At 45.1% G+C, this 22482-nt stretch overlaps 2 protein-coding genes across 8 annotated transcripts in view; both read right to left on the bottom strand.

The window, feature by feature from the left end:
• Positions 1-15381, bottom strand: part of LOC102387245 (carboxymethylenebutenolidase homolog) — a 41198-nt gene extending 25817 nt beyond the window's left edge. The window contains exons 1-2 of one of the 5 annotated variants that reach the window (XM_006018971.3): positions 15366-15381; positions 11453-11560 (exon numbers count right to left, since the gene is read on the bottom strand). In XM_006018971.3, the coding sequence (XP_006019033.1) occupies positions 11453-11471 (19 nt within the window). In that variant the 5' untranslated portion in view covers positions 11472-11560; positions 15366-15381. Of the gene's footprint in view, positions 1-1970; positions 2282-7749; positions 7842-8185; positions 8222-11452; positions 11561-15365 lie in introns of those variants that run through there. The other 4 variants (XM_025198294.1, XM_014517627.2, XM_025198291.1 and 1 more) reach the window with 4 other exon arrangements.
• On the bottom strand, positions 667-22096 carry LOC106721788 (carboxymethylenebutenolidase homolog). 3 transcript variants are annotated; one of them, XM_014517631.2, is made up of 7 exons: positions 21922-22096; positions 16300-16400; positions 15366-15598; positions 11453-11560; positions 8186-8328; positions 7750-7841; positions 667-1644 (listed from the first exon to the last, which is right to left on the bottom strand). In XM_014517631.2, the coding sequence occupies exons 3-7, from the start codon at positions 15578-15580 to the stop codon at positions 1465-1467; spliced, it is 738 nt and encodes a 245-aa protein (XP_014373117.1). In that variant the 5' UTR covers positions 15581-15598; positions 16300-16400; positions 21922-22096; the 3' UTR covers positions 667-1464. The 3 variants fall into 3 exon arrangements, with proteins under 3 accessions (XP_014373117.1, XP_025054081.1, XP_014373118.1); XM_025198296.1 differs by lacking the exon at positions 21922-22096 and adding an exon at positions 19811-19828; XM_014517632.2 differs by lacking the exon at positions 16300-16400.
• Positions 22097-22482: the final 386 nt, after the last annotated feature.

The following is a 22482-nucleotide window of genomic DNA, read 5'->3' as shown; positions in this document are numbered from 1 at the left end:
TACACGGCAGGGTAATAGAGACCCTGTGTGAGATTCAGAGGAGCTTGGAGACCTGATCCATCGCCCACCTCTTCCTGTCTTTGAGCGCAAATTTTATAAGATGTATCTCCGATTCCGATTTTGGTGGCGCGTTCACCCAGAGCATCCGGAGCTCTGTTCCGTGGAGCCTAGCAAACTCCACGTGACCATCCGTGTTGTCTGTGTCTGTAACCGCAACTCAAGCAAGTTTTCCAGCCTACACCACTGCCATCTCGGTGTAAGTAAACAATCTTTAAAACTACCGCTAAGCGTTTGTGCCTAATTCCAGCTCGTCGCCCTCCCTCTCCGATCCAGCGTGCCCGGGCTGCTGGCCACAGCCCGCGTGCAGCACGGAAAGGGGCTCGGGTCGCTCCCGGCCCGCACACCTTTTACTCTGTATACACTAAATAGCTCAATACAACCCTGCTCTTAGATGAGCTTTAGGTGCTACCACTATAGAAACAATACAAATAAAAATTCCTTCTGGAAGGCACTGACTCTACAAAGTCTGTCCAGGTGCAATCTTGCCCCTTGTCAGATTCCCACTAATGTGACCGATACATGAAAGAGGATCATTTTGGACTAAGTTGTTAAGAGGGAAAAGAGGAAAGGGACAGGGAAGGGAATTTAAAAACCAGGACAAAAATATAGCTAATAATTGTTATTATTTGGAAATGATACACAATATTAACCACATCATCTGATACTGTAGTTTACAGTCAAAGGCTCCCACTACAGAAGGCATCCTTCATTTTAGGAGGAAAATTAGTACATTTTCCCAATTTGTATACATATTTTGCCCTGAGATCTTATGCCAGAAATAGAAACAAGAAATAGGGAGAAAACATGATAAAGTAAAAGTTTCTTGCTGAATTGTAACTCCAGTTTACAACTACGTAGTTAAAAGCCCCCACCTTTGCAGTACATTATAAAGGCAAATTCCTAAACTGGTTTAACTGTAGACAATCAGGTCTCAGGGAAAAGGTCAGCCTAAAGGACATCTAAGGCAAGTGCTTCTTTGCCATTATCCCTGGCAGTACAGGCCAAAGAAGTCTAGTCTTTTATACTCTTGGAGATTCAACAAAGTACTGAAACGTAGGCTTAACTTTAGTACAGGTGATTTGAGCAAGTGCTTAAGTTACTTGCTGAAAAAACCCCAAGGAAGCTGGGGAATATTTCCAGCAGATTATACAAATATGAAGATAGATGAGATTTGAGAACTTTTAAAATGGATTCAGCTTGAGATCATTTATTAAAATCTACATATGAAAAAGAGTTTTGATATAGAAATTTCTACAGCTTTTTTTCCTTAGTATATAATTTATTAAGTGCTTATTTTTCCCTAAAATAATTATATTAAACATTTTTTTCTAAAATGTTAAAGTTACCTAAAGCCTTCACAACATACTACATAATTTTGTTGTACAGATTTGTTTTACAGATCTGTCAGATGTATTTATTCAGCCAGTTGATCATGTCCTTTCTTGCTTCTTCAATGTAAGGTTTATCCTGAGGGTTAATATCTTCTCTCTTACGATGTACAAAACCATGAGTCTGACCTGGAAAAACTTTAACTACATAATCAACCTTACAGTGCTGTTTCAGCTTCTGCTCCAGTTCAGCGACCTAAAACACAGAGCATTTTTTCTTTAGTGATACTGAGTTGCTTAGTTATGATTGCCAGTTCTCAGCCTTCCCACTCTTCAACTCCTTGGAAGATGAAATGTACACTCACATCAGTGCCTTCACTTTTGGGGAGTAAATGTTCTGAGGAAGTTTTAATAAAAACATTACCGCTAATGTTTAGAGAGCAGCACATGGAGATAGCAGGGAAACCTATACAGCATGTGTAGACGAAATGGGGGCCCTAAATTGAAGTGGTTGGTTTTTAAAAACACCGCTTCAATTTAGGGCTCTTTAAGCCCCTGTGTCATGCACACACCCAAACTTACCTGCCTCTCTGGTGGCAGGGAAGGAAAGGCGAGCTGCTGGCAGGCTAAGCGGTTCTTGGGCTGCAGAGGGGGCTGGTGCTTCCCTCTGTGGCAGCCGTGGTCCCTTCCCCAGGCAGCACCTGCCCACAGGCACCCGGCTTGGGTGGCCTCAGGGGGCACTGCAACCACGAAGGGAAGCACTGGGCCACCACGCAGCTCAGGCAGGCAGGCTCCAGGAAGGAAAAAGATCAGGTTTGCCTCTTTCCTTGGGCGGAGCCTGCCTTCCTGGGCTGCTGCCAGGCTGCCTGCACAGGCTTCCTGCAGAGCCCGTGAGCTGCACGGAGCCCGGTGCTTCACTCCAAGAAGCCCAGTGCTTCACTCCACGGCTGTAGGGCCACAAACTAAAACTCCTCAGAGGTGTTTTAGTTTGGTGCGCCCCAAGTCATTTAAGGCACATTACGCCACCAAATTTGCTACAGTGGCTGGAATTACTTTACAATATGCCAACGACGCATGCAAATACCAACACCGTTACAGCGGTGCAAAAACATTTAACCTGCTTTAAAGTGTTGTGCGCACACACCCCTCATTTCGTCTACACATGGCCTTAGATGCTTTATGAATAGTTTAGCTGGCACGACAGAAATGGGAAATATGGCTTCAGTGCAATTCCTTAGGTCACCAATGTGACTTGCAGTAGTTCTATGAAAAGCCAATCTGATTTGCCTTAGTAAAGACTTCAGAAAGCACGTTTTATTCATGCCTACTGCTTGGGGCTATGCTAAACTAACAATCTAACAATTTTCTACTGGGATATTATAGGTAGATGTGTGCAACTCAAGTGGACATTCTCATTGACTAGTCAATATATTAGTCATCATTTCGAGTTGCACATGTACAAGCAAGATGAATGAATGGCATGCCTTTGTTTAAATGTATAGATGTGTATGAAAAAATAGAGGCCTCTGAAGGAGTCATGCCCCACTCCACAGGATAAGCAAAGATATATGCGAAACGGGGCAAGTGTTGTTTGTCTTGTTAATTGCCCATATAGTGATGGACAGTGTACTACTATAGAGAAACTTGCTCTCAATGGTGCATAATTTTTTTATCATGTTAAAAGCCCTTTAAAATTTATGGTAAAAATAACTAAGGTTGGAAAGTAAAGTAATCAAAATTAGAAAATGCCCTATTTAAAGCTGCCTGTGCAACCTTAACTCTGCCTCCTTGTGCATCGTAATACAATTTTTAAATGACTCAACTACGCATTATTTTTTCCTTGTTTTCCTTGTTTCATTCAGAACACAGATCTGGTGATAAGTGATGCAGAGCTGTATAGTGAATAAGGCTAGGAAAGGACTCTGCCGTGTTCACCACAAAATCAGTTTGTACAGGATGAGGCAGGGCATCACATGATACATGCTGTGTGAAGCAAATGGACACTGTACAAGGACTATCAAAATAAATATTTAATGACTACTTTACTCTCCAAATATCATCTGTCCTGCACATTGAGGTAGGCAGTTTGCAGGAATAACAAGGAGGCTGCCAGCTGATTTTGCAAGCAGACCATGGGCTGGACAGCCATTTTCACGGGCTGAGTGTGGTGGCCCCCTCCCTTCCTAATTGGCCAAGGAGCCCAGGTAGTTCAGCCCCCTCCCTGCATATCGCCAGGTGGCCCCCAAACCACCGCTTACTTAGTAACGCATCAATTAATGGTTTCCATAGACTTAATCCCTTGATTAAGCCCATGGAAGCCATTAATGGCCACTTAGATCGCTTAATATGCGCCACTTAATGACTTCCATGGGCTTAATCGGGGGATTGAGCCCATGGAAGCCATTAATTGACATGTTATTAAGCAATCTAAGCACTTATACCATTTATACGCATGCTCTGGAGTGTGGGGGGGGGAGGGGGGGGCACTTTAATTAGAGTGGCTCCAAGAGCAGCGCCAATTAAAGCGCTGAAGCATCACGTGTATCAGCATCCCCATGCTGAAAAATGGCGATGGGGGAACTTTAATTAAAGCTTGTCAAATGAGCTTTAGTTAAAATGCCCCAGCTGACATTTTTCAGTGTGGGGATGCTGATACGTGTGATGCTGGAGTCTGTGGAGCATGGTAATTACCAAGCTCCAGCAGATTCAAATAATTGAATCTGCTCTGACATGCGTGTCGGAACAGCCTCCCTGCATGTGTCTAGGTGCTCTTAAGGTCTAAAATTGAATATCTTATTAAAATAAAGCAATGCATACCATGAATTGTAAGTAATAACAACTATATCAAGTAATATCAACTATCTACACTTTCTTAAATAATACCATCTAAGCACTTAAACCCTAAACTGAAATATGAAAATAAATCTATACAGAATATGAATTGTAACAAATACCAACTATACACACTTTAATAAAAGACATTATAAAAAGGAGTTTACTGAAACTGAATGTTAACCTTGAGACAGGCCATTCATGCTATTAAATGTGAGCATGCTGCACCCAGTCGCAGTCACTGGAGACATTCTCTGTCTCTGTGAGGTGAACACTTGTCCATACACTGAGATGGCATGCTCAGTGTCCACCAACTTACAGGAATGGTGGGGCACCATCTTGCCAGGGCATAAAGATGTGGAAACCAGTCACAGACAGTCCCAGAACACAGGCATCTGGCACTTTTTGATGAAGTTCATGTAAGCAGCACGTTCATTGTCTTGCTCTTTCCCTTTTAGCCTCATCCCAGGATTGCTTTCAGTAGCTGAGGGCCACAACTCAGTAAGGCACCTGGTTGGGGTCCAAAATGCAAACAGCACTAAGGTAGAGAGCAGCCAGTTGTCTGAACTGCAGTGGCACTGATGAGTAGTACCTATAGTACTGGTTTGGCTTCACAGCTGTTGCCTGGAACAGGTCCTTTCTGCGCTGGTTTTCACAAGGACAGCTTGACAGTTCTTGTGATGCCTTGTTTTCAACCCATCTTATAAAGTCCATGAACTTGTGTACACGGTGGATCACAGACTGCCAGCCTTCAAACCATGTCAGGAGCTCCACGAACCAGGTGGTACTGTCAACCACAAATGTCATAATCTTGAATGTCTCCTTGTCTTAAGAGAAAGTGAAGCTGGCATGCACTTTGTCAGGTGTGATTTCCAGCTCCTCACTCACAAACTGCTGGTAGTACTGCAATATGCTTGGCACGGTAATGGACTGTGTGGAATCACAAACTCCACCTTGTGAGCACAGGCTCTGATGGCAGCAGCAGAGTGCCATGTGAGTCCCTGCTTTGATTGGCAACAGACTCCCTGTACTGGGCTTTACTACCTGAACAGTGCTGGCTTTTTGAAAGAAGGCACCAGGCTCTCCACCTCAGGGAACTGCATACGCCAGATGTCACTTATTAGGAACAGAATGTGCGCATTGCAGGTGACATGAACAGCATTGGGCAGCATTCCTTGAAGCACATTTGAGAATGCCATGTACATGTGCCAGGCTTTGTCAGACAGGTTGTAGCGGGTGGCTGGCTTGCCTGGCTCCACCCAGCTCAAATCAGTCCTTGAGCCCTTCAATCTGGTCCCAGTAAGACAGTCTTTCTCTGGGCTCAAAACCACAGGTTGTAATGCCCTGGGTTCCCCTGCTTCCCAGGGCTCAGCCAAAAGCAAAACAATCCAAAAGAATATGTCCTTAGCCAGCTCCCAGTAACAGGCTTTAAAGCCCCGGGGTTGATCTGCATCACAGGGTTCAGTTGCAAATATCAAACAATCCAAAATAAACACACCCAGCATGGGCTACCTCTCAACCTATGATCTTCCTTCAAGGAGTCCTTCCTCACCATCTGAACATTTCCCCCTCTAGCTCTTCCTCCTTACTTTCTCTTTCTGTTCTTTAATTTCTGGTCAGCTAGTCACTTTCCCCCATTGCTAATTACCTGCTAGCTGTAGCCTCTTAATTGGGCAGCTTGTTGCCAGCTGGCTAATTGATCCAGGCTGCCAGCTTGCAGCCTGTTACATGGGAAGATCTTGTTAAAAATCTATACCATAGCTGACAATTACTTTCACAATGGCTTGACAGATGCGAGGTGGACTGACTCAGTTTGAAATACTGGCAGGTCCCAGTCTGTCCAGCTCCCCAGTACAAATAAAATTTGAAGCATGTAGTTATTCTGAGGGTTGGTGGAGAATTCATTCATCAGCCACAATGGGAAAAGAATGATACTCTGCCAAGGCAGCCTTTGTGGACTGTACACATAAAGCAATCACTACAGGGAGATAGTCTTGGTGAAGCTTGTTGGTACATGGAAAACTGCCAGCATTTGGCACATTTTTGTTCAGGTAGTCCCTTAACTTTGGGTAATCAAGTTTCTCCAGTGGGATGTTTGCCGCTGCAAAAGCCTCCACAAGGGAAAATGCTGCGTTTGCCTTGCCAAACTGCTTTCTGTGGTCCTTTTAAACAGGGAGAACACGGTCAATTGCTTCTTGCTCTGACCTTCAGCCACTGCAGCAGCCTTCCTCTTCATGTGTGCCTCAGACTCCAAGTGATCTATGCTGGTTTCCTGGACATATCTGGAGTTACACTGCAGGAGGTACAGAAGAGCCTGCCTCCATCTGCATGCAAGGTCCCTGCAGGATACTGTCTTGCATGGTCTAGCACTGAATTGTATTTGGCTGTCCTGGAAGATTTCTTAGAGCTTATTCCTGCTCTTCCTCAGGTGGGAGCATGCATGCTGCAGGAGCTTGCCTATGGGTGCTTTAAAAACCAGTGACAAAACCCTCCCACTTCCCAGACTGGCTCCTGGACTGAGCCTATGTCAGGGGTTGTCTCCAATTTGCTCCCTCTCCCTCCCTCCGTTTCAGGACACAGTGACTTCCTGCCCTATACTGCTCTTGCAGCTTTACTTTTCTTTTTTTCCCCCCTGCTCAGAGATTTTGTGCTTTTGTGCAGGACCCGTGCTTTTTTGCAGAGACTGCCTGAAATCACGGTTTCTGTGAAAATTGCAAAATCACGATTTTGGTAGGTCCCTACCTATCATGAAGGACTATCTTGTAAGGCAAACACACAAGAACCAAGTATCTGTTGCATGAGCATATGGTATCTCCGAATTTGTCAGTGTTTCACTTTGCAACATTAATATTCTGTCAGTGTGGCTTGGTGTGGAAGCTGGCATTACTTTCCCCATGTGTTAATCACTTGATACTGATTGAAACACAAAAATATCATGTACAATCTAAAAATTTAAAACTTAAAAAGAAAACCCCCTCCTAAATATAGCTCCAAACATCCTCTGTCCTGCTATCCCCCAGTGAAAAGCTCCCTCTGCAGACAAAGTCTAGGAGAACAGTTACATCTTACAGAACATCATGAGCATTACCTAAACCCTGGTTGTTGTGAACCAAGGTGGGTAGTGAAGTTTGGAGCCAGAGACTCTTCTTTGAGAATGCCACCCCCCACCCCCTCCCTGCCCCCAGTTCTGAGTTACAGCAGAGGAGAGAGCCAGACACTCAAGGGATCAAAAATATTGTGCCTCTAAAAGGAGGAGTAAGATCTAGGAAAAGCTTACCAAGGTACCAAGGTACCACAGGACAGGAAAAGGGAGAACTTTTTTTTAATTATTTTTTTAAAATACCCAAATTACTTTTCATCCTTCATTCAGCTGAGACAAGGTCTGGCAATCTCCACTTTCTTTTCTTGCTTTCTATTTCTTGGATACTAGCACAAGCCTGCTCTGTGTTTGGGCTCCCAATACTGAAGGGAAAAGTGGAAGTCCAAAAAAGAAAGCAATAACAGAGATCTTATTTTAAAAGGAACTTACTTGGTCAAGAGCAATGACAACATCTTTTTCACCAAAAATGAAAAACGTGGGATTCAGCAAACTGTATCTGTCATCAGAGTCCTTGATTATTCCTTGGAAACATTTAAAAAAGTTTAAACATAGCAACTCTTATTTCAAGGTGAAAGAATTCAAGTGCCAACTTTCTCTTTGCTATTGGCCCAGATAATTATTTTTCATTATCTAAATATTCATGCCTTTTAAGCTTTAGGTGCACTTGGACATCAGCTTTAGTCCCAAGCAAACTAAAATATAGCTAAAAAACCCCTCTGAGAACATCAAGATATTAAATTGCATTTATGCCAACCTATGTATGTGAAAACCTACTTTAAAGAAACAGTTGCAGAACAAATATCTAGATTATATGATACATGTGTATGAGTGGGGCTGACAGCACTGACACGCATTCTACACTTACCATAGACTGACACACCAGCCTTTAATTCAAGATATTTTAACATCAGGTGATGTACAACAGTTCCACCCCAACAAAACCCAATGACACCAATCTTCTTTGCACCACATTGCTCCTTTAGATACTTCAAGGCAACGTCAACTTCCCTAAGACATATATAAAAAAAACCCAGAAACTAAGAAATCCATTGGGAAATCACTGCTTGGAAATCTGAAAATAAAATACAAAAATACACAAATCTCTCCTATAGTCTCCCTCTACCTTGTTTTCTTTTCTATAATATGCTTTATTTTTACAATAGCTATCCCAGCCAGAGATTAGGGGCTGCTGTTTGAAACACAGATTGACAGTCATTATTCAATTTATGAAACAGATGAACATTTAATGAAACAATTTTATCCAGAATGAGACAAATGAGCACCTGATATGAATAACACACACTGGAAGGAAACATAAAAGTACAGAAGCACAATTATCTATTACAATGCATAAACTGGAAGAATTTAAAATGGTGTGTGGAGGTGGTTCAACTCCTACCATCCAAATTATTATTTTTTTTAAATCAACAGAGTCCTGTCTCCAACAGAGACAAAAGAGGTCAGGCGAGCTGGAGTCTAGATTGCAATTATGGTGTGGAGCACTTTGGAATGTTCCGTATTGACAAGCTTTACTATAAATACAGTTTTTTGTTTGGTTCCCCATGACATAATGTTTCATTGTACTGGGTGAAGTTGCCCTCATATTAAGACTATAGTTTTGTAACTGTTCTGTTGCAAGTGTGGCTGACTGAGCCTGAGGAGAATGAATGAGGCTCTGAGGGAGCTGGAAAGGAAAGGTTCAAGGTGGACAGGGAGAAAAGAAATGGTCCTAGGGAGGGCAGAGTAAAGTCCAAGTGGGGAAAGGGGACTCTAACACACAACAAAGATGGCTTGTTTTGAAGAAGAGTCTGCTGTGCTGGGGGTGGTGGGGGTGCTACAGATCACCAGGGAAGCCAGGGTCTGAGAAGACCCAGGGTCTTCAAGCCAGAGGCTTGCCCTTTGTGAAGCCACACTAGGGCTGGCTGCAGGGGCTCCTCTCAGGAGAAGGAGACTGAATAAGGCTGCTTCTTGGATGAGTCCTGAGGGAGAGGTTTCCCATTCCCCTCAAAAAGGGACAGTTCAATCCTTTTTCATGCCAAGTTCTCTCTAGGGAATGGCATGACAAATCTAAACGACCTTTTTTTTTTTTTCAAATTGCACATTATTCTTACAGCTTGATTGCCAACACCAAAATATATTGCAAGCACCAGTTGGCTCTGAAGTAAGCATGGCCATTCAGAGCCTGTGATGGGAGATCATACCATTAGCACAAAGTAACATCTGGTCCTTCTTTCCACTCCAGGCCCCTTTAAGCTCAGTCCCTAAGATCCTGAACCTGGGCATGTAAAGCCCATACAAGACCAAAATATTGCCTTTCCAAGTCTTCACCACCAGTCCCTGATCACCCACAGAAGCCTCCACCCTGGAGCAGCCCGGCTTGGCCAACAGCAATACACACCAACCCTGTAACTGGCAGTCAAGCTTCCTTAGTGAAGGGGTCTATCCTGCCAACTTGTCCAGCTCCTTCCTCTTGCCCCTCAGTATCATCACATCTTGCCTGGACTGAGTTGCTGCTGTCAGTCAAGACTTATTCAGGACATTCAGTGATGCCTGGTCTGCAGTAAAAAGTTATGCTGGGCATAGCCATGGAAACTAGGAATGTACAAAAAGCTATGTGGATTCTATGCTGACATAGCTCTGGCAGCAAAATTCCTGGCATATGCAAATATGTTGGCAGAAAAGGGCTTTTGTCAGCTTAGCTGCTGTTGGCCAGAGGTGATAAAACTACAGAAGCAGAAAAATTCCTACTGGCAGCCATTGTAGCTATACTAAAGGGGCTCTGAGGCATAGTTATTCCAGCACTGCTTTAGGAATAATAGAGGTTCTGTTATGTAGATATGCCATAATGGGTTCCATTGCACTGTCTGGGGCAATTGTGATGGAGACAGATTTGGGTCTCATCAGCTTTTCTATTTCCTTCCAGAGGAGCATGTGGTACCTTAAATGAGAGAAACTTTGGGGCAAAGGAACAATTCCTCAGAGCTCCATCCATCCTACTATAGTTCACTGATGAGCCAATTAGCCCATATTCAGCTATTTCCTACATTGGTGACTGATTCTAGTAATTTACACAGATATTTGATTTTTGTCCATTGCTAGAAGGAGATGCATCAACTAACACAATCAATGCATTTTCTACCTCGCATCTGGGTCTATCACTGGTGTCAAGGAAATCTGAGGGATCAGGACACCTGCAGTCTCTTCACTGGTGTTTTCACAAATGCTGGAAATTGGACACCTGTCAATCATTGAATTGAGTGGGCATCAAGAGCTAATTTACTGGGCAGTGGCCTCACTTTCATTTTTAAGAGCTACAGAAGTATAATCCAGAAGCATAAAGCAAGAGCTACAAAAGCATAATCCAGAAGCATAATGCAATCTACCTCAAAGACATGCTTGACAGTTTTGCCTGACAATGGACCATTGTCCTTTGTCAGATAAGGACAAGGCTCCAACCCACAGGCATGAAGCACCCCTGTGTTTCCATTATCTTACTGAGCAAAAGTGGTTGAGCCTCTGCTGCCTGTGTTTGAATATTTGCTCCCTCAAGTCATGGTTTCTTTTACCTGGAGGTAAATAAGCTGAGTGCAACTCCAAGCAAGTCTGTCTGCAAAGTAACAGGAATATTCTTAGTAAGGACAGTGGTAGTCAATGACTAAACATATGCATTTGCTTACTCCGGTTGCAGGGATTCATCAGGACATAAACTACCTGGGAGTTAGAATGCTTTGCAAACATTAGGGTAGAATTAAGGAAATATTTCTTTGCTTTTTACACAGCTGCCATGTACAGTTTTAAAATATTAGTACATTACAATGGGTCAGACTCAGGATGAAACTTTTATTTCCCCTTTCATTATAGGTCGCTGTAAACTGTGGTGACCATGAGAAGGCTTGTGGACAGAATGTTTAGCAGTCATCGTATCAAGATGAGAAAACAAAAGACTATCCTACCAAGCCATCAATGACAGAGTAATCTCATCCCTCATTACTTACTGGAACATCATCAGTGCCACCTGTTCCTAAGGGCTGATCATTATTGTGGTATGTCAGATGCGTCTTAATCTCAAACCAAACAAGACAATGGTTTATCCTTGATGGTAAATGCAATATCTGTTCCTCTAACATCTTACTTGTCTGTTTTTCTGGCATTTCGGGTTTTCAGCCAACTCTCAAAGGTGGACCAGTCGTCAGAAGGCTTCCAAGGTTCTTTCCCCACAAAAAAGTCTGGGCAAATCGCTCTGTAGGAGAAAAAGTCTATATATCAAAGCCATAGATATTTCTGATCCTTTAATCCAAAGAACATGTCTATTAAATCTCTGAAAGTGTACCAGTTTATTTTCTTGGAGTATGTCATTCTTTTTTAATGCTGTTAACAATTCTTAAAGAGTATGAATAATTTTTAGAAATAAATACAAATAACTGTACTGTTTTCTTACAAAATATTCTTTGAATGATTAAATGATGTAACTTCATTTGCGATGCAAAGGAAGATAACAGTACTTTTCTTCAATACTTTTTCTGTTTGGGTAGGTAGGCTGTCAACTCTTCGGGGAAGTGACTATCCTTAATATGAGTTTTTATAATGTCCAATAAAAGGGGATGTACCCTCATCTGGATTTTGAAGGTATTGCTGTGACACAAACAATAAAATAATAATTAACTGGCCTTCTAAGAAATAGTTTAATGAAACAGACAATGACCAAACTCAGATGCCAAAGTCCTGATGGTCAAATTTTACCCTCTGACTCTGGTCATGGACAAACTTTATATTTGTAGCACTACAAAAGTCTAGGAGACAGATATGCATGCCCCCATGGCATTAGAAAAATGGTAAGAGCTGCACAGACATGTTCTTAGATGAAACAGGAACTTCCTTGAAGCACTGTTTTGTAGTGTCACATGTAACATGCATCAAGTGCACCACAGTACTGCAGGGGGTTTCAGGGCTCCCTGACATCCCACTCCCCTATCTCCCCCAAGCTGGAAGGGAAGGAAAACAGGGTGGACAGAGTGTAGCACTGTGTGAGAGTCCAGTCCTGGTTCCAGGCCTACTCACAGCTCCATCTCTGTCTCCAGTCCCAATGACTCACACCTGCAGCCCAGTCAGGACTGGGCTGTGAGTGAGACTGGTCCCAGTCCAAGCCAGTTGGGCTGCAGATCTGAGCAAGCATGGGCCAGGGGCCAGGACAGAGCTGTGAGTAGGCAATGTCCCAGTCCCATTCACAGCCAGTCCTGGCTAGGCTGCAGCTCTGCTCACCACATCCCAGGAGGGGTGTCAAGCTGCCAGTGAGTGGATTTACAGGCTCCAGTTCCTCACTGGGGTTGGGGGAAACAGAGCTGCAGGCCTGAGCAATATCCTATCCCACCTTGGCTGGAGTGCACACTACTGAATGCCTTCTGCAGTGCTGCGGCACTTTTAGTGCTACAAATGAACAGCTGTCCACAGCCTCTACCGTACCCCACTCTATGCATTCAGAAAGCAACAGGACATAGACCTTTCACTCACAGGTCACCTGCCTGCCAGCTCAGTCGTGTTCTGTCACGGGCCAAAACAGTGCAGCTCTAGCTGACACTCTTGTCCCCAGTAGGGCAGAATCCCTTGTACCACCTTTCCCCGAAAGACTGTGTTAATGGCTTAGCTGCAAAAAAGTGGCAAAAATGGGCATGCATAGTGCTTGACCTGTGGTTTGGTGGTTAGAGTGCTGTGCTAAGCACAACAAGCTCTAATTCAGAACACCAGTATCTCAGGGAAGTACCCTAGCCTGACCTGTGCTTGAAGTGGTGCATTGGGAACTGTAAGAGCTCATATCCCCTCTAGATAGCAGGGGTCCAGGACCTCCAGCATCCCAAGTGAGTGCTCTAACCACTGAGTTATGAAGGCAAAAGAGGGACAAATATACACTCCTGAGGCTAAGCCTTGTAGTCATGGAACAGCTTCGTTTTCAGGCATCAGTACCTCTCTGTTACTTTAAGAGAGAATCAGCCCAGAGAGGGAGCACTGCAGGCCAGGCAGGGGGAGGCTGCAATTGGGTTGTCTTAGTAACCAGGCAATTAGCTCAATTATCAGGCATCTGCACAGCAGCCTAGGGTAGTCTCCTGACCCAAAGAGGACAGGGCCCTGGGAGGCATATAGGCACAGGGCCTCAGCTAGCAAGACAGTGTAGCCCTGCAGGCCACAGCGGTAAGAGCTCCTGGCCAGGAAAGCCATCAGGGAATGCTAGACAGACTGCTGTGCTGCCTTGAATTACCAGTGAGGCTCTTGGAACTCGCAGAGATATGACCTTGTCAGCTGATATTTTTAACAGTTTCTTTGCCTCCGTTTTCCTGAACAGGGACCGGGATATCCCACCTACCAGAGGTAGGGACAATCCTGGGGATAGCTCTATCAAGCCTTTAGTCAGTGCAGATGTAGTTCAGGATCTTCTGGAAGGGCTAGACATTTTTAAATCTGCTGGTCCAGATGCCCTCCACCCAAGGGTATTGAGGGAGCTGGCAGGGGTCATCGCGGAGCCTTTGGCCCGGCTGTATGAGCATTTGTGATCATCTGGCCAGGTGCCGGGGGACTGGAAACTGGCTAATGTGATCCCTATTTTTAAGAAGGGGAGGAAGGAGGACCCAAGTAATTATAGGCCTGTAAGCCTCACCTCAGTGCTCGGGAAGATCAAGGAGCATATCTGTGGGGGGCCTGCAGGGGAGATCATGCTCAGCGGCAATCAGCATGGGCTCACCAAAGGCAGGTCCTGCCAGACCAACCTGATTGCCTTTTACGACCAAGTAACTAAATCCTTGGATGATGGTGTCGCTGTGGACATAGTCTTTGTAGACTTTAAGAAGGCCTTTGACACTGTCTCTCACCCCATCCTCATCAACAAATTAAGTGACTGCGGCATTGATGCCTGCACAATTGGATGGGTAAAAAATTGGCTGATGGGGCGTACCTAGAGAGTAGTAGTGGACGGGTTGTACTCAACCTGGCAAGATGTGAGCAGTGGGGTACTCCAGGGCTCAGTCCTCGGGCCCGCACTGTTTAACATCTTCATCAGTGACTTGGACAAGGGGGTGGAAAGCACGCTGTCCAAGTTTGCTGATGACACTAAGATGTGGGGCGAGGTGGACACACTTGAAGGGAGAGAGAGGCTGCAACTAGATTTAGACAGACTACAAAAGTGGGCAGATGAGAACAGGATGGGGTTCAACGTAGACAAATGCAGGGTGCTGCACCTTGGGAGAAGGAATCCACAGCATACATACAGGCTGGGGAGTTCCCTTCTTGAAAGCACAGAGGCGGAAAGGGATCTCGGAGTCATTTTGTTTTCTAATTGCATTAAAACATTACAAAAATCAGGCAGAGGCCTGCTTTTCAGGACCTGAGCACAGAGTTCTACTTCCTGTTCCTCGCACATGTCTGTAACTGTGTTTAGTTGCAGCATGTGAGCTTGGCATAAGTTAATGGCCCATAGTTGCACTGAATGCCTATGGAGTTCTGAAACTTGGGACAAGCTGTGTACAGCTGGGAGCAAAAGAAAGAAAGAGTATCCATAATGTGATAGGTGTGTATATTTCACTTTATAAATTAGTTGGTAAAAATTAGAAAAAAGCCACCATCACCATATACGTTAAGTTAAAAGAGGTTGTTTAAGGAGATCTGGCACAACCTAGTTTGAATATACATTTATTTTGTTTTCTAATTGCATTTGAGTGAAACCATTTAATTTCTTTAAATCTCCCATACAGTGGGATAACCTAATTGAAGAGTGTGTTATTAATACGTTTGTCAGTGCACTGCACCTTTAAATGCCTAAAGCATTCACTTGCACAATCATTTTTCTTTGGACAGTTGCAGCAGGGTGTGGCGCAGATATATAATGTACACAAATATCTTACAGGAAGGGGTCTGCTCCTTAAGATTTTTATGTTTTCTTAATTCTATAGGAAACTGTCCAGACTAACTTGCATATAGGAATCACAAACCAGGTCATGATCTTCACCTACTGAATGTAGAAACATCCCTTCAGGAAGAAGACTTTAAGACAGAACACTTACATGTATCCATTGGCTGCCAGCATATCAACCATGTATCTGGTGTTTGGGAGTTGCCATCCAAAAATATCCTGAATCACAATCACAGCCTTGTCTGTGCTGCAGGATGGTTTGCAAACATACGCCTTGATATGCTCAACCTGAACTTCCTGCCCAAGGCCTCCATATTCAAATCTGTCTCCAATGTCACATGGGCAAGGTCTTCCTTCGTTGGCCATGTGGGAATCTGCAGTGAACTAAAAAGGACAAGTGACCCATTTAACAACTCTAATTAGTCCCCCTGGAGGATGCTTTTCTCCTGGGTTCTGGGACACATGCTCTAGCCTAGCTACCCCTAGCATGCTTTCTGCAAGTGCTACTGGCACTCCATGATCTGGACTACTGATGCTCCATAATCTGGCCCACAATGGATCCCCACAGATGCTCACAGAGGCCAAGCTAGTCAAGGGGGAATGGTGCAAATAAATAACACAAGTGCAGAGACTTTAGCAGTTACAAGCATTAACCCAGAGTTCCTGTACGTGTCCAGTATGGGGTACCCATGTCACATTGTGCCACCTTACCTTCAAGTCATACCTCCTCCTAACAGACTGTCAGTCTGGGACTTCACACTGCTTCCGTGAGAACTTTGCTATCACTAGGCTATTTCCCTGCTCAACTGTCTATCCCAGGCTGCATGCGACCTGTAACCCTACCTTCCCTTCAAGGCCAGCTGCCAGGCTCTTGCTCCTAAAGCAGGCTTACCTGATCCCCTCAACCCTGTACCTAGAGAATGCTGAAGTCCTCTTTTGGCTGACTGATTCCACCCGCTAGCTCTGTTCCCTCCAGCTCAGCCAGCACCATGTACTTCATGACATAGCGGGTGTGTTACACAATTCAGACAGCAATTAGGCTTGCGAAAAATCAGATCCATAAGTAACTTTGCAGCATCACTCACCTCTGACAGTTAAAACCTGGATGCAGAGGTCAGAAGATACAAACTTCTGGAATTTGTGAGAGTCAAAGTGGAAACAAAGAAAAGGGCAGTGATGTTCAGAACTGACAGTGGAAAAAGAGAGACAGAAAGCAGAGTTAGAAACAGAATCTGAACATATTATAGGAAAGTTAAACAAAGAATGGTAAGCCCTTCATGCTAAACAAATAACCTTGGGGAAACCAGCTGACAGTTGTCACAAGCGAGTCTGGGAGTGAAGGGATGCTAAATGGCACGGGCCATCTTGTGTAGTCAAAGCACAGCAGCAGCATACAAGTCAGGAAGCAAATGGGAGTGCCATTAGAACATAAGATTTGCTACTTAATGGGTCAAACCATGGGCCCATCTAGCCCAACATCCTGTGTCACAATGGCAAAGAGTGGATGCTGAAAGGGAGAGTGAACAAGGGATGACCAGGGTTTTTTCCACTGTTCCTCCCTCACTTTCAGCCTCCAGCACTTAAGGTCTAGAACAGGGGTTTTCAACTTTTAAAATAAATGTACCCCGGTGGCTAGATGTGGAGCGGGTGGGACATGGAGCGAAGGCAGCGTGGGGTGGTGGCGGCTGCCGCTGCCTGCAAACTTCCCTTCCTCTCCCCTGCATCCGGCCGGCTGGGTGGCGCCTGTGCAGCCCGCAGGGGGGCGCCGCTGCCCTCACCCCCCGCCCCTGCTCCTGGGATGGGGTGGTGCAGTGTGGTGGGTGGCAGTGCGCTGTCCCCGCCCACCTGCACGTACCCCCTAGGGCCTTCCCAAGTCCACCTGGGGGTACATGTACCCCTGGTCAACAACCCCTGGTTTAGAAAGTTCTAATTCAGGGGCTGTATCCTTAACTCTCACGCTCAATAGCTACTGATGCCTCTTTCCTCTGAGAATTTGTTCAATCCCTTTTTGGACAAATCCCAATCCCAACAACAATGCAGGCTGGATTCCTGCCACACCCAGCTACACAAGGGAGACACAAACCACAGGCCACAGAATGGGGTGGGCCACCCGGACCACGGCCCGACCAACTTTTAGCACGTTAATTTATATAACCCACAAATGTGCAATTGTTATTCTGGTTAAAACTGTATACCTATTTTTTAATTGCATAGCTAGCTACATTAACGTGCTAAAAGTTGGTCGGGCCATGGCCCGGATGGCCCACCCTGTTCCACAGACTATGACACAAACTCAGAGCAAGGTCCCACTTAATAAACAGCCAATTATCATGGGGGACAGAACATCCATAGCAGAATCTGGGTAGAGCCTAGTGACTTCAACTCTGCTCTATCTGCTTCTGCACTGCACCTAGTTTTCTCCAGCTGCCTCTGGTTGGCTCCTCTGGCTGAGGGAGAACTAGGACCACAAGGGCCTTAGTGCCCTGGAATATGGGGGATCTAGCTTTGTCAATTTTTCTCTGAAGCTGCAGAAGCCAGTTTAAAGTAAATTGGGCTCTACATCACTTGTACTTCCAGCAGGCAGACATAAATACCTGACCACTGTTTTATGCATTTTCTCTAATGTAAGACCTTTCCACTTCTACTATACCAAAAAATCTTCTGCCTTAATTAATTCTAATGCCAATTTAGTCGGCAGATGCAGAGGAACATTTCTTTCATTTGTAGTTGTTTTTTCAAAATTGAGTCAACTGGAAATTGCAAAAGTAGGAAGTTAGGTTCCTGGCATGTTCAGGCATTTTGGGCTACCTATCTATTTCTTTAATTGTCTGACCGTCCAACCAAATTATGATTCATGATTTCTATAGACTTAATCCTTTCTAAAAATAAAACCAAATCTGTGAAGTGAACATGGTTTACAAAAGCTTGTGCTCTCTCTATATATACATCTTATTTAGTTAGTCTATAAAGGTGCATAGCTACTCTGCCTTCTTCTGACTGACTTCAGTTTAACATGGCTAACTACCTCTCTCTAACGATGATCGTGACAGAAATAAACCCACTGTATCAAAGTCCTGCACTTAGGGTAGAACAATCCCAGGCACCAATACAGGCTGGGGGCTGACTGGCTTGTCAGCAGCTCTGCAGAAAAGGACCTGGGGGTTACAGTGGACAATAAGTTGAATATGAGCCAACAGTGTGCCCTTGTTGCCAAGAAGGCTAACAGCATACTGGGCTGCATTGGTAGATATGTTGCCAGCAGATCAAGGGAAGTGATTATTCCCCTCTATTTAGCACTGGTGAGGCCACATCTGGAGTACTATGTTCAGTTTTGGGTCCCCCGCTACAGAAAGGATGCGAACAAATCGGAGAGAGTCCAGTGAAGGACAACGAGAACGATTAGGGGGCTGGGGCACATGACTTATGAGGAGAGGCTGAGGGAATTGGGCTTATTTAGTCTGGAGAAGAGAAGACTGAGGAGATTTAATAGCAGCCTTCAACTACCTGAAGGGAGGTTCCAAAGAGGATGGAGTTAAATTGTTCTCAGTGGTGACAGATGACAGAACAAGGAGCTATGGCCTCAAGTTGCAGCAAAGGAAGTTTAGGTTAGATACTAGGAAAAACTCTCTCACTAGGAAGGAAGTAAAATACTGGAACAGGTTACCCAGAGATGCTGTGGAATCTCCATCCATGGAGGTTTTTAAAGACCCGGCTAGACAAAGCCTTGGCTGGGATGATCTAGTTGGGGCTGGTCCTGTGTTGAGTAGGGGGTTGGACTAGATGGCCTCCTGAGGTCCCTTCCAACCCTAATTTTCTATGATTCTATTATGCTAATATGAAGTGTAGTTAAAGAATCCAGATTCCAGTGCCACGCTAAATCTACGTCCACAAGATAGACCTGACAGATCATAGCTATCATAACTTAACACAAGAGAGACCTATCAGGGTATTCCATGTAAGCCTTACGGGGCTCTAAAAAATACTAACCAAAGCACTGAACTGCAATAGGAAGGTAGAGCAGAGAGCACTGATGTAACATGATCAGAAGGATCTTAGGTGGCTAGAAGGCAAGAAGTTATTCTCTACTGAATCACTTGAATCTTGTTTAAAAGTTCATCAAAACAGGTGTTGCAGTAATGTAGCCTGCAGGTTTGAACCAAAACAGAAGAATTCAAGCTTCTCTTTAAAACAGCTTGGTTAGGAAGCATCGGTGCTGCGACTGTCCACTGCAATCCACCAGCTTTATTTCATTTCACTTTAATAAGAATCATTATTTGTAGTATCAAAATATGCAAGACTATTTGTCCCCAGTGCAAAATGACAGTGCCTTTGGGATATTATTAAAACCTGATAAGCCTGCCAGTTATAAGAAGTGCCATTTGAATAATAGCGTCCTAAGGGTATTCCATGGACGCTTAGTCATTGATGGATGTTTTCCATCCATGGAAATAGTCATTGTATGATGTTTTCCATCCATGGAAACAAAAGCAGAGTTTTCTAGACTGTTTAAGGGAATCTTACCCTCCTTAAAATTGCATTGATCTCTCTAGACTGGATTTTCTGTTGAGAATAATTTGTTAGAAAAACCTTACTTACCCAAACGGTATAAATTCAGACTTTCACCAAACAGAAATTCAGTTTGCAGAAGACAAGTCTTATTCAGCCCAAAAACCTGCTAGTTAAGTAAACAGCATTAAATGGAAGCTCTGAGTTCAAATCTGATCCCAGCTATCAATAAACCTGATCCTCCTCTTCCTCAAGGAGCAGCAAAAGCAGCATCACTAACAGGGAAGACAAGTTCTTAGTAACCAGGAGCCCGTTTCTAATTTTGTGCCTTGTCCTGAATTTCCTTATGTCACAATTCTGTGATGAGAAGTCAGGGTGGGAAAGCCAAAGGAGCTACCTGCATAGAAAAGTGCCATAAGAGAAGCAGGATGAAGGGAGATATGGTGGATAATAATGATGTGAATATAGGGAAGAAAAGGTCCACCTGATCATCACATGGACATTTTCTGAGGTGAGCAAGTATGGGACACAGGCACTATGGGAAGGCACTCTGATACCGAAGTGAAGAGCATGGTATAACAACCTGAACGGAGCTTTACCATCTGAGACCAGCAACAGGGAGTTATTCACAGAAAATCTCCTGCATCATGCAATACTCATCGGACACCGCATCAGAACGTGCATGTAACAATCTTTAGAGCTTACTGCAAAGTCTATTTCCATGTGGAGGCTTTTAATTAAACAGCATCACTTAAATTTGAATACCTAATGCAGCATGATGTTGGAATTAAATTGGTATGAAACTGGAGTAAGGTGATGGGGAACCATGACACAGATGGTTCTCCATAGCATTTAAAAAAGAAGTTAAATAAAACCTCAAGCTTGTGTTGGAGCAAATCCTAACTGAAGGAACAAAATAAGTAAAACAACAGGTAGGAGAGGGGGATGTGGGAGACTATTTGGAGAATACATGCACAGAGCTTGCATGCTTGCTTGTAAGCTCCAGGCATGGCCTCTCATGCATCAAGTGTGGGGGTTGGAGGTGGAACAAGATGGATCAGGATGGAGACTGAGACCACTATGTAGCTCCAGCAGCCATTATCACTAGCAGAGGTGGGGCAGGGGAGCAACTTTCCAGCAGTTGCTTCACAACCTGGTGGCAGGGAGAGAGGAAGAAAGAGCTGGTGATACCCTCTTCCAGAGCACCCTGAGGCTCCCTCTACATTACTGCTGGCCAGGCAGGCTTGCCAGTGAGAAGATTTAATGCTTGGAGAACAGCCAGGTTTCATATCTCTTCTGCATGACTGGGCGCTTGACACGAACTGGCTTTCTTCCTCCGTACCAGCACGAGGAGGTAAACCCATGACGTCCCCTGGCTACACAGCCTGGCTCTTTACTTCAAGACGGAGAGTCCCCTGCACTAAGCTCAGGAAGCCTCAGGGACGGCTGAGCAGGCGGCTGTCAGGTTTACGTCTTTTCTGTGGCTCTCTCAGGCTGTTCTGTGCTGAACGGGGGCAGCATCTACATGGCAGCAACTTGCTGGAAAGATGCTCTCTCTGAAGCAACTTGAGCATCGTAGGTTTCCCAGGTAGGGTGGCCATAATAGAGGACAGGCCAGTTGTCTGTTGATACAAAACCAGACACCTTTATGTCCTCTATTTTTCTCACAGAGGCATCTGGTTTCATATCAACAGAGGACAAACGGATGATCCTCTATGATGGCCACCCTACCTGGGAAACCTGCGATGCTCAAGTTGCTTCAGAGAGAGCATCTTTCCAGCAAGTTGCTGCCCTGGATGTTGCCCCCATTCAGCACGAAACAGCTTGAGAGAGCTACAGAAAAGGCATAAACCCAACAACCGCCTGCTTGGCTGGACACCTTTACGTCCTTTATTTTTCTCTTCAAGAGAAAAACGGACATAAAGACATCGGGTTTCGTAGATGCTCTCTCTGAAGCAACTTGAGCGCCTTAGGTTTCCCAGGCAGGGTGGCCATCATAGAGGACAGTCTGGTTGTCCTCTATTGATATGAAACCCAACGCCTTTATGTCCTCTATTTTTCTCTTCAAGAGTAAAACATAAAGGCGTCGGGTTTCGTATCAGTAGAGGACAGAGCAGCAGGAACGTCCTTTACGACGGCCAAGGGGCTTTCAGACCAGTCACTACGCCTGGGCGTTATGCCGGTCGCCTACCCGTGCCTACCTGAAACACACATCGAGAAGCATTTGCCGGGCACCCCCTGCCCGCGGAGGGGCGCTGCTTTGAGGGGCGGGAGGACGGCGCTGTCTGGGGAAGGAGCCGCGGCGGGAGCGGCCGCTGCCGGGGCCCAGGGGTGGCGGTGCCAGGCGCACTTGCTTTTGGCGAGGCTCCGGCGCGGGTGGGGAGACTTGCCCCTCCGGCGTCCCACCCGGCCTTACAGATCCGAGTTCTGGCTCGAGCCACCGGGATCCTGAAGTGTGCTTCCTTGGTTACTGCCGAGAGCCCAACTTGATCGGCATGCCGGGTGTTTTGCCCAGCCTCGTTGACTTGCACTTTCCGTCGTTTACTTCGGTAGAAAGGGTTGGCTGGAGAAAGAGCAGTGCTGGCGCAGGGCCCCCGGCGTCCCACCCGGCCTTACAGATCCGAGTTCTGGCTCGAGCCACCGGGATCCTGAAGTGTGCTTCCTTGGTTACTGCCGAGAGCCCAACTTGATCGGCATGCCGGGTGTTTTGCCCAGCCTCGTTGACTTGCACTTTCCGTCGTTTACTTCGGTAGAAAGGGTTG

The sequence above is a fragment of the Alligator sinensis genome, unplaced genomic scaffold, assembly GCF_000455745.1.
Source record: "Alligator sinensis unplaced genomic scaffold, ASM45574v1 scaffold428_1, whole genome shotgun sequence".
Classification (NCBI taxonomy): Eukaryota; Metazoa; Chordata; order Crocodylia; family Alligatoridae; genus Alligator; species Alligator sinensis.
Note: the sequence above shows the minus strand (reverse complement) of the source record. Positions and strands in the feature narration are given on the sequence as shown.

Bases quoted from the DNA above. Each gene is read 5' to 3' on its own strand.
- LOC106721788 (XM_014517631.2), bottom strand. From the start codon at position 15,580: ATGGCCAACGAAGGAAGACCTTGCCCATGTGACATTGGAGACAGATTT. The intron at 11,561-15,365 runs GTAAGTGTTCTG...TTTCTCCTACAG, and splicing joins CTGGCAGCCAATGGATACAT to AGCGATTTGCCCAGACTTTT. The intron at 1,645-7,749 runs GTAAGTTCCTTT...TCTGTGTTTTAG, and splicing joins TTGTCATTGCTCTTGACCAA to GTCGCTGAACTGGAGCAGAA.